Source organism: Cervus elaphus, chromosome X, assembly GCF_910594005.1.
Source record: "Cervus elaphus chromosome X, mCerEla1.1, whole genome shotgun sequence".
In the NCBI taxonomy this organism is placed as follows: domain Eukaryota; kingdom Metazoa; phylum Chordata; class Mammalia; order Artiodactyla; family Cervidae; genus Cervus; species Cervus elaphus.
The window spans coordinates 54,033,583-54,045,381 of record NC_057848.1 but is presented as its reverse complement, the minus strand read 5'-3'; the positions used below and the strand labels follow the sequence as shown (position 1 = coordinate 54,045,381).

Sequence of the window (11,799 nt, the reverse complement as noted above, 5' to 3'; positions counted from 1 at the left end):
CAAAGTAATGCTCAAAATTCTCCAAGTGAGGCTTCAACAGTACATGAACTGAGAATGTCCAGATGTTCAAACTGGATTTAGAAAAGGCAGAGGAATCAGAGATCAAATTGCCAACATCGGTTAGTTCATAGAAAAAGGAAGATACTTCCAGAAAAGCATCTACTTCTGCTTCACTGACTATGCTAAAGCCTTTGACTCTGTGGATCACAACAAATGGTGAAAAATTCTTAGAGAAATGGGAATACCAGACCACCTTACCTGCCTCCTGAGAAATCTGTATGCAGGTCAAGAAGCGATAGTTAGAACTGGATATGGAACAATGGACTGGTTCCAATTTGAGAAAGGAGTACATCACCAGTATACAGCCTTACTTAACTAACATGCAGAGTGAGTCAGTCAGTTCAGTTGATTGGTCATGTCCAACTCTTTGCATACCCATGGACTGTATCACACCAGGTATCTCTGTCCATCACCAACTCCCGGAGCTTGCTCAAACTCATGTCCATCTAGTTGCTGATGCCATCCAACCATCTCATCCTCTGTCTTTCCCTTCTCCTGCCTTCAGTCTTTCCCAACATCAGGGTCTTTACAATGAGTCAGTTCTTTCCATCATGTGGCTGAAGTATTGGAGCTTCAGCTTCAGCATCAGTCCCTCCAATGAATATTCAAGACTGATTTCCTTTAGGATTCACTGGTTAGATCTCCTTGCAGTTCAAGGGAATCTCAAGAGTCTTCTCCAACTCCACAGTTCAAAAGCATCAATTCTTTGGTGCTCAGCTTTCTTTATGGTCCAACTGTCACATCCATACATGACTAATGGAAAAACCATAGCTTTGATGAGATGGACTTCGGTTGGCAAAGTAATGTCTCTACTTGTTAATATGCTGTCTAGGTTTGTCATAGCTTTTCTTCCAAGGAACAAATGTCTTTTAATTTCATGGCTGCAGTCACCATCTGCAGTGATTTTGGACCCCCCAAAACTAAAGTCTGTCACTGTTTCCATTATTTCCCCATCTATTTGCCATGAAGTGATGGGACCAGATGCCATGATCTTAGTTTTTTGAAAGTTGAGCTGTAAGCCAGGATTTTCACTCTCCTCTGTCACTTTCATCAAGAGGCTATTCAGTTCCTATTCACTTTCTTCCATAAGGGTGGTGTCATCTGCATATCTGAAGGTATTGATATTTCTCCCAGCAATCTTGATTCCAGCTTGTGCTGCATCCAGCCCGGCATTTCACATGATGTACTCTGCATACAAGTTAAATAAGCAGGGGGACAACATACAGCTTTGACATACTCATTTCCCAATTTGGAAATAATTTGTTGTTCTATGTTCGGTTCTAACTGTTGCTTCTTGACCTGCATAGAGATTTCTCAGGAGGCAGATAAGGTGGTCTGGCATTCCCATCTCTTTAAGAATTTTTCACAGTTTTTTGTGATCCACACATTCAAAGGCTTTGGCATAGTCAATAAAGCAAAAGTTGATATTTTTTTCTGGAACTCTGTTGCTTTTTCTATGATCCAGTGGATGTTGGCAATTTGATCTCTGGTTCCTCTGCCTTTTCTGAACCCAGGTTGAACATCTGGAAGTTCTCAGTTCACTTACTGTTGAAGCCTCACTTGGAGAATTTGGAGCATTAATTTGCTAGCATATGAGATGAGTGCAATGTTCAATGAGTTTGAACATTGTTTGGCCTTGCCTTTCTGTGGAATTGGAATGAAAACTGACCTGTATGTAGAGTACATCATGCTAAATGCTGGGCTGGATGAAGCACAAGCTGGAATCAAGATTGCCAGAAGAAATATCAAGAATCTCACATAGGCAGATGATACCACCCATATGGCAGAAAGCGAAGAGGAACTAAAGAGCTTCTTGATGAAAGTGAAAGAGGAGAGTGAAAATCCTGGCTTACAACTCAACTTTTAAAAAACAAAGATCATGGCATCTGGTCCCATCACTTCATGGCAAATAGATGGGGAAACAATGGAAACAGTGACAGACTTTATTTTCTTGGGCTCCAAAATCACTGCAGATGATGACTGCAGACTTGAAATTAAAAGACACTTGCTCCTTGGAAGAAAAGCTATGACCAATCTAGACAGCATGTTAAAAAGTCGAAACATTACTCTGCCATCAAAGGTCCATCTAGTCAAAGCTATTGTTTTTCCAACAGTCATGTATGGATGTGAGAGTTGGAACTTAAGGAAATCTGGGTGAGGAAGAACTGAGCCTTTCAAACTGTGGTGTTGGAGAAGACTCCTTGAACTGCAAGGAGATCCAACCAGTCCATCCTAAAGGAAATCAGTCCTGAATATATTCATTGGAAGGACTGATGCTAAAACTGAAGCTCCAATACTTCGGCCACCTGTTGAGAAGTACTGACTCATTGGAAAAGACCCTGATGCTGGGACAGATTGAAGGCAGGAGGAGAAGGGGACGACAGAGGGTGAGATGGTTGGATGTCATCAGTGACTTGATGGACATGAGTTTGAGCAAGCTCCCCAGCTGGTGATCGATAGGGAAGCCTGGTGTGCTTCAGTCCATGGGATTGCAAACAGTCGAACACAGCTTAGCGACTGAACTGACTTAATTGATTTTTTAAGTTATTTTTAATTTTTAATATTTTCAGTTATTTATTTAAGTGAAGTATAGCTGATTTACAATGTTTCAACTGTACAGCAAAGTGATTCAGTATACATACACACACACACACACACACATATATATATATATTCTTTTTCAGATTCTTTCCCATTGTAAGTTATTATGAGATAATGAATACAGTTCCCTGTGCTATACAGTAGGTCCTTTTTGCTTATCTATGTTATATATAGTTGTGTGTCTCTGTTAAACTCAAATTCATAATTTAGTCCCCCTTTCCTCTTTGCTAACCAGTAGTCTGTTACCTACATTGGCAAGTCTGTTTCTGTTTTGTAGATAGGTTCATTTGTGTCATATTTTAGATTCCATGTAGAAGTGATATCAGACATGAGATTTGTCTTTCTCTGTCTTACTCACTCATTTCACTTAGTATGAGAATCTCTAGGGCCATTCATGTTGCTGCAAATGGCATTATTTCATTTTTATGGCTGAGCAATTTTTCATACATATATGTATGTATTAATATATATATATACACCACACCCTCCTCATTCATTCATCTGTTGATGAACATTTATGTTGCTTCCACATATTAGCTATTATAAATAGTGCTGTTATGAATATTGGGGTGCATGTATCTATTCAAATTAGGATTTTCATCTTTTCCACATATATGTTCAGGAGTAGAATTGCAGGAACATACAGTAGCTCTATTTTTAATTTTTTAAGGAACCTCCATACTATTTTCCATAGTGGCTGCACCAATTTACATTTCTAACAGTGTAGGAGGGTTCCCTTTTCAACACATCCTCTTCAGTATTTATTGTTTGTAAACTTTTTAATGATGCCATTCTTATCGGTGTGAGGTGGTACCTCATTGTAGTTTTGATTTGCATTTCTGTAATAATTAGCAATGTTAAACATCTTTTATGTGCCTGTTGGCCATCTGCATGTCTTCTCTGGAGAAATGGCTATTCAGATTTTCTATCCATTTTTCGATTGGGTTTTTTTTTATATTAACCTGTATGAGCTGTTTGTATATTTTGGAAATGCTTTAATTGATGTTTAAAATTAACAAGCCAATATCAGATCATGATGGCATTTGTTAAAAAGTTACTCATCATACAGAGTCCTGCTTAAGATTGTATGTTGAAGAAGATGAAGGAGGAGGAGAAATTGCGGGGAGGAGGGAGGAATGGGAAGATAAGGAGAAGAAAAAGGAGGAGGAGAAAGAGAAGAATCTAGTGTTTCTAGAATTTTTTAATTTCCAAATTGTTGTAGACTGATACTTTTGTAAAATGAAACAACTTCATAGCAATGTGAAATTCAGCCCAGTTCAGTTACTCAGTCATGTCCGATGCTTTGCAACCCCATGGACTGCAGCACACCAGACTTCCCTGTCCATCACCAACTAAGGGAGCTTACTCAAACTCATGTCCATCGAGTCAGTGATGCCATCCAACCATCTCATCCTCTGTCATTCCCTTCTCCTCCCACCTTCAATCTTTCCCAGCATCCAGGTCTTTTCCAATGAGTCAGTTCTTCCCATCAGGTAGCAAAAGTACTGGAGTTTCAGCTTCAGCATCAGTCTTTCCAATGAATATTCAGGACTGATTTCCTTTAGGATGGACTGGTTGGATCTCCTTGCAGTTCAAGGGACTCTCAAGAGTCTTCTCCAACGCCACAGTCCAAAAGCATCAATTCTTCGGTGCTCAGCTTTCTTTATGGTCTAACTCTCACATCCATACATAACTACTGGGAAAACCATAGCTTTGACTAGACCGACCTTTTTTGGCAAAGTGATGTCTCTGCTTTTTAATATGCTGTCTAAGTTTGTCATAGCTTTTCTTCCAAGGAGCAAGTGTCTTTTAATTTCATGGCTGCAGTCACCATCTGCAGTGATTTTGGAGCCCTAAAAAATAAAGTATGTCACTGTTTCCATTGCTTCCCTATCTATTTGCCATGAAGTAATGGGACCAGATGCCTTGATCTTAGTTTTCTGACTGCTGAGTTTTAAGTCAACTTTTTCACTCACCACTTTCACTTTCATCAAGAGGCTCTTTAGTTCTTCTTCACTTTCTGCCATGAGGGTGGTGTCATCTGCATATCTGAGGTTATTGATATTTCTCCTGGCAATCTTGATTCCAGCTTGTGCTTCATCCAGCTCAGCGTTTCGCATGATGTACTCTGCATATAAGTTAAATAAGCAGGGTGACAATATACATCCCTGACATACTCCTTTCCCTATTTGGAACCAGTCTGTTGTTCCATGTCCAGTTCTAACTGTTGCTTCTTGACCTGCATACAGATTTCTCCGGAGGCATATAAGGTGGTCTGGTATTCCCATCTGTTTAAGAGTTTTACACACACACACAAAAAGAGTTTTCCACAGTTTGTTGTGTACCTGTGGAGGTACGGGTCAGCAGTGGTCTGCCACAGGGGCAGAGCCTCTGGTTGCAGCAGACCTGGGTATGGCATAAGCCCTCTTGGAGGAGGTCGCCACTAACCTGACCATAGAGCTGCCAGAACTTACACAGGACTGGGGAAACAGACTCCTGGAGGGTACCAAAAAATGTGAAATTATTCTGTTTCTAAATATTCATCTCAGTTTTTAAACTTAGCTAACATCAATCCCCCAGCTGATCAGTAACAAATAGTTTTGTAACTAGCACAGGTCTGCAAACTATACTTTGCACTCACAGACCAGAGTATTGTGGTGTCACAACAGAGCTGGAGGTTCGTTGCATTGTACAGGAGACAGGAATCAAGACCATCCGAAAGAAAAAGAAATGCAAAAAAGCAAAATGGCTGTCTGAGGAGACCTTACAAATAGCTGTGAAAAGAAGAGAAGTGAAAAGCAAAGGAGAAAAGGAAAGATATTCCATTTGAATGCCGAGATCCAAAGAATAGAAAGGAGAGGTAAGAAAGCCTTCCTTAGCTATCAATCCAAAGAAATAGAGGAAAACAACAGAATGGAAAAGACTAGAGATCTCTTCAGGAAAATTAGAGATATGAAGGGAACATTTCATGCAAAGACGGGCACAATAAAGGATAGAAATGGTATGAATTTAACAGAAGCAGAGGATGTTAAGAAGAGGTGGCAAGAATACACAGAAGAACTGTACAAAAAAGATCTTCATGACCCAGATAATCACAATGGTGTGATCGCTCACACTGACCTAGAGCCAGACATCCTGGAATGTGAAGTCAAGTGGGCCTTAGGAAGCATGACTGTGAATAAAGCCAGTGGAGGTGATGGAATTACAACTGAGCTATTTCAAATCCTAAAGATGATGCTGTGAAAGTGCTGCACTCAATATGCTAGCAAATTTGGAAAACTCAGCAGTGGCCACAGGACTGGAAAAGGTCAGTTTTCATTCTAATCCCAAAGAAATGCAATGCCAAAGAATGCTCAAACTACCACACAATTGCACTCATCTCACATACTAGTAAAGTTATGCTGAAAATTCTCCAAGCCAGGCTTCAGCAATACGTGAACCACGAACTTTCAGATGTTCAAGCTGGTTTTAGAAAAGACAGAGTAGCTAGAGATCAAATCGCCAACATCCGCTGGATCATTGAAAAAGCAAGAGAGTTCCAGAAAGACATCTACTTCTGCTTTATTGACTATGCCAAAGCCTTTGACTGTGTGGATCACAATAAATTGTGGGAAATTCTGAAGGAGATGGGAATACCAGACCACCTGACCTGCCTCTTGAGAAACCTGTATGCAGGTCAGGAAGCAACAGTTAGAACTAGACATGGAACAACAGACTGGTTCCAAATAGGGAAAGGAGTACATCAAGGCTGTATATTGTCACCCTGCTTGTTTAACTTATATGCAGAGTACATCATGAGAAACGTTGGGCTGGAAGAAGCACAAACCCGAATCAGGATTGCTGGGAGAAATACCAATACCCTCAGATATGCAGATGACACCACCCTTATGGCAGAAAATGAAGAAGAACTAAAAAGCTTCTTGATGAAAGTGAAAGAGGAGATTGAAAAAGTTGACTTAAAGCTCAACATTCAGAAAACTAAGATCATGGCATCTGGTCCCATCACTTCATGGCAAATAGATGGAGAAACAGTGGAAACACTGATTGACTTTATTTTTTAGGGCTCCAAAATCACTGCAGATGGTGATTGCAGCCATGAAATTAAAAGACAGTTACTCCTTGGAAGGAAAGTTATGACCAACCTAGGTAGCATATTAAAAATCAGAGACATTACTTTGTCAACAAAGGTCCGTCTAGTCAAGGCTATGGTTTTTCCAGTGGTCATGTATGGATGTGAGAGATGGACTATAAAGAAAGCTGAGCACCGAAGAATTGATGCTTTTGGACTGTGGTGTTGGAGAAGACTCTTGAGAGTCCCTTGGACTGCAAGGAGATCCAACCAGTCCATCCTAAAAGGAGATTAGTCCTGGGTGTTCATTGGAAGGACAAATGTGGAAGCTGAAACTCCCATACTTTGGCCACCTGATGCAAAGAGCTGACTCATTTGAAAAGACCTTGATGCTGGGAAAGATTGAGGGCAGGAGGAGAAGGGGACAACAGAGGATACGATGGTTCGATGGCATCACCGACTCAGTGGACATGGTTTCGGGTAGACTCCGGCAGTTGGTGATGGACACAGAGGCCTGGCGTGCTGTGGTTTATGTGATCACAAAGTGTCGGACACGATTGAGAGACTGAACTGAACTGAACAGACCACAAACCCAGCCTGAAGGTGAAACAAAGAGCTAGGTTTATTCAACCCAAACAGTATAACTGGGATAAATTTTAGCAGTATTGGATGCAGGAAAATCTAACATTTACTTTATGATTAGAAGTTAGGATAGTCACAGATTAAGAATAAAAGAGCCCAGGTATCACGTCAGCTTTCATACACACACCTCAAATCCTCATATTCTTATGTATGTTAATATATTATTTTCTTTATGTTTCTATTGATTTATTTTGGACTCCTGACACTTACCCAGTGTGGCACTTTAACAGCCTCTGTCCCAGAAATTTTAATCTCAAACGTGTTCTCTATCATCAGGGGGTAACTAGGAGGCAAAAGTTAGTACAGTGTTTCATGGATCGTATCAATGGGACACTAAACTCAGAGGGATTTAATTGACTCATCTAGTATTACTAAACAAGTCAGCAGAAGATAAACTAAAAATAAATTTTCTATTTTGAGAGATGACAATGATTTAATTCAATTTGGTTTACTGAATACTTACCCTGTTTCAGGCATTATACCATGCTAGAGCTACAGAGGTGAAAAAAACAGTCCTGTATACTATAAAGAGTTCAGATCATCTTGGATAACGTTGATAAATATCTTTATAATTATGATTCATTATGATAAATGATACAATAGCAAAATAAAATGCTACAGGATTGTAGAGGAGATAAGAGAATAATGTTACCTATAAAGGAGGAGGAATTATGAAATAAGTCACAGAGAATGTAAGACTTGAGAGAGAGCATTTAAAAAGTGTCAAATGTCTGTAACAGGAAGAGGGAATGGAACAGATATTCCTGGAGAAGATGTAACCTGTACAAAGAAAAGAGTAATGCAAATCCATGTGTGGAAAGTCACTCAGTCATGTCAGACTCTTTGCAACCCCGTGGACTGTAGCCTGCCAGGCTCCTCTATTCATGAATTTCTCCAGGCCAGAATACTGGAGTGGTTAGCCTTTCTCTTCTCCAGGGGGTCTTCCCAATCCAGGTCTCCTGCACTGCAGTCAAATTCTTTGTCTGAGCCATCAGGAAAGCCCAAGAATACTGGAGTGGGTAGCCTATCCCTTCTCCAGTGGATCTTCCCGACCCAGGAATCAAACCGGCGTCACCTGAATCGCAGGCAGATTCTTTACCAGCTGAGCTACCAGGGAAGCCCAAAGAATGAAAAAGTATCCAGCGCAGCTGGGATGAAGGGTGTTGCAAAGATGATGAGGAGGTAAGGAATGATGATTCTTACATTTGGGAATGTAAGTGAAGGCAGGTGGTAGAGCATCTTACATGCTGAAGAAGTTTAGCTTTGCTGGGGAGCCTCTGCAGGGCTCAAAGCAGGACAGATGCTGTGATTGTTTTTTGCCTTAGTTTGTTTTTCTTCTATTAATGTGTCTTTTTTCCTTCCTTAGTATATGAGAATTATACAGTATTCACCTTAAAGTATTATTGTGTGAATCAAGTCATTGTTTTGAAGTTGTGAATTTTAAAATGATATTATCTGTAAGATATTTTAAGCTATTTTCATTTTTTCTTTCTTCCTCCCTCCTTTCCTTCCTTCCTATCAATGATTTAGCAAGTACGATTTGGTAGGTGGGGAAAGGAAACAACTCACTTACACTTCCAATGTAATGTAGTTCGAAATGTAATTCGAATTCCAATGTAATTCGAAATGCCCTCACTTACATTTCCAAACGTAAGAATCATCATTCCTTACCCCCTCACCATCTTTGCAACACCCTTCATCCCAGCTGCACTGGATGCTTTGTCATTCTTTGGGCTTCCCTGGTAGCTCAGCTGGTAAAGAATCCACCTGCGATGCAGGTGACCCCAAATTAGTAAATACTGACTACACAACCATTAGTTGATTCAGGGGAAACTCTAAATTGTGAAGGACTATGGAATAAAGGAGCATTTTTGTTTTGTTATTATTTTACCTAGAGAGATAAGTCTGATCTAGATTCTTGGATCTGGATTCAGGGTAGGAAATGGATGGCAAAGAAACTATCATGGCGGCCCAGTAGCCTGAGGTTTTGGACTCTGTGTGCTCACTGAAGTGTAAGAAGGTGATATAGGCATTTCTTATGGCAGGAATCAGCATCTCTAGAAATAGTTTTTCCTGATAAGTAGTCTCCTCACAGCTGCCTTCATGTCCTTGTTCCTTAGACTATAGATGAAGGGATTCATCATGGGAGTCACCACTGAATACATGACGGCAGCCACCTTATCCCTTTCTGCTGAGTAGGCAGAAGAGGGAAGAAAGTAGACCCCACCAATAGATCCGTAGAAGAGGGACACAGCTAAGAAATGGGAGCCACAAGTGGAGAATGTTTTCCACTTCCCCTTGGCTGAAGGAATCCTAAGTACAGTGCAAGCAATAAGGCAATAGGAAACACAGATGAAGGTGAATGGAATGAAGATAACTGATCCCCCAATTACTAGGACTATCAAGTCATTGATCTGAGTGTCTGAACAAGCCAGTCTTAAAATGGGTTCCAGGTCACAGAAGAAGTGTGGAATTTCTCTCTGATCACAGAAATTCAAGAGGCCCAGCAGACCGAGATGAAGTACTGAAACAAGATTACAGACAACGCATGGAGTCACTACCAACAGGGCACAACGCTTCAGACTCAGTAATGCAGCATAGTGTAATGGGTGACAGATGGCAACGTACCGGTCATATGCCATGGCTGCCAAGAGGAAATTGTCCAGGTCCACCAGCAACATAAAAAAGTACATTTGTGTAAGGCATCCTGCAAAGGAGATGACTGGGCTCTGGCTTTGGATGTCTGCCAACATTTTGGGGACTGTAGTAGATATGAAGCAGATGTCGGTGAAGGATAGATTGGCAAGGAAGAAGTACATGGGGCTGTGGAGGTGAGCATCACTGACAATAGCCAGGATGATAAGTAAATTTCCCACCATGGTAACCAGATACATGCACAAAAACAGCTCAAAGATGTGCTGCTGCTGTTCAGACACCGCTGTGAGTCCCAGGAGGAAAAATTCAGAGATAGTTTGGTTTCCTTGGAGCATGATTCTCCTGTGTCTAAAAAGGGAAAAAATGTGACTTTACTGTAAAATGGTAGCATGACACAAAACTAGTCAGAGGACATTGTACCATATTATAAAAGTGAATCAAGCCTTGGAACTTCTTTTCTGAATCTTATTTTCTGCTTACTAAAACACAAGCTCCATAAGGGTATGAATTTTATCTACTACGTTCAGTGCTGTACACCCGTGCTAAAGATAGTGTCCAGAACATAGTAGGTGTTCATTAAATATTGGTTGCGTTTACACACGAATGAGTGAATAAATTAAAAAATAAATATTCTGAACATATGACTCACTATCTTCATGACTGTTTTCTGTGCTTTTCTAAGCCTATTTCATCCATTTTAAAACGTGGATGTAAATCCATGGCTGATTCATGTCAATGTATGACAAAAACCACTACAATATTGTAAAGTAATTAGCCTCCAACTAATAAAAATAAATGAAAAAAAAGAAAAAATAAAACGTGGAGAATATCCACTTTATAGGATTTTTGTGACGATGGCAAGGACACATGTAAAATGCCTATATCTGTATTTTAGCTATTGCCTCAGAAATAGTAGCTGCTATCATTCACTAATTTGGAAAAATCACAGACTTTAGAGGCAAAAAGAAACCTTCAGAGAACATATAGCTGAACCTCTGTCTTCGGGCAGTTAAGTATTCAATACACATAGGATGATTTAGCTGATCATGTTTCACTGTTCCAGAGACAAAGATGCTACACTCGACTTACAACACCTGATCCAAAATTTTATCCTTTTGCTAATTAGCTCTTCCTCAAATCTTTCTGAAAACTTCCCAGTTTTTACATCTCAACAAGGAGAAATTAGTCATTACCATAAATGCTGCTGAAGTCCTGTAGGGATATCCACTGAATTAAGCAATGCAATGGTAAGTGTTCTTAACATGACCATTTACGGTGGAGCTACTTGGGAAAAAGCCACAATGAAGAAAATTTAGGGGTAACACTTTAGCAACAAGTGTTTATTGAGGGCTTACTATGTTGCAGTTGCATTCAAGTGCTAAGTGCTTTACATCAATTATTTTATTAAATACTCACCACAACTTGGTGAGCTAAGTAGGTCTATTAAGAATATGTTCCATTTGCAGATGAAGAAATCAAGAATTAAATAATTTGATAAGAGTGATGCATAGCTAGTGTATATTCTGAGCCCAGTCTGACTTCAGAGCCTTTCTTGCTGAACTATTAATACCATGCTATATTACTACTATACTGCTTATGGCTTTGTGTTTGTGAAGAGCCTCACCTATGTTTTAGGCACAGAAGAGCTTGCTCAGCCGAAGTCCAAAAGCTAGTAGATGGTGGAGCTTGACTTTGAATCTTGATGCCAAAATGTTTTTGCCATCTCTGTGTAAGTCCAAATGAGAGCAGATGGGCCTACAAATGGGAAGCTT

The 11,799-nt window shown here is 40.1% G+C and overlaps 1 protein-coding gene across 1 annotated transcript; it reads right to left on the bottom strand.

The window, feature by feature from the left end:
* Positions 1-9,429: 9,429 nt before the first annotated feature.
* On the bottom strand, positions 9,430-10,362 carry LOC122690314 (olfactory receptor 1361-like). The gene has a single exon (XM_043897373.1). The coding sequence runs from the start codon at positions 10,360-10,362 to the stop codon at positions 9,430-9,432; it is 933 nt and encodes a 310-aa protein (XP_043753308.1).
* Between the last annotated feature and the right edge of the window lie 1,437 nt (positions 10,363-11,799).

What these genes read in the sequence shown, in the direction of transcription:
- LOC122690314 (XM_043897373.1), bottom strand. Translation starts at nt 10,362, where the DNA reads ATGCTCCAAGGAAACCAAACTATCTCTGAATTTTTCCTCCTGGGACTC.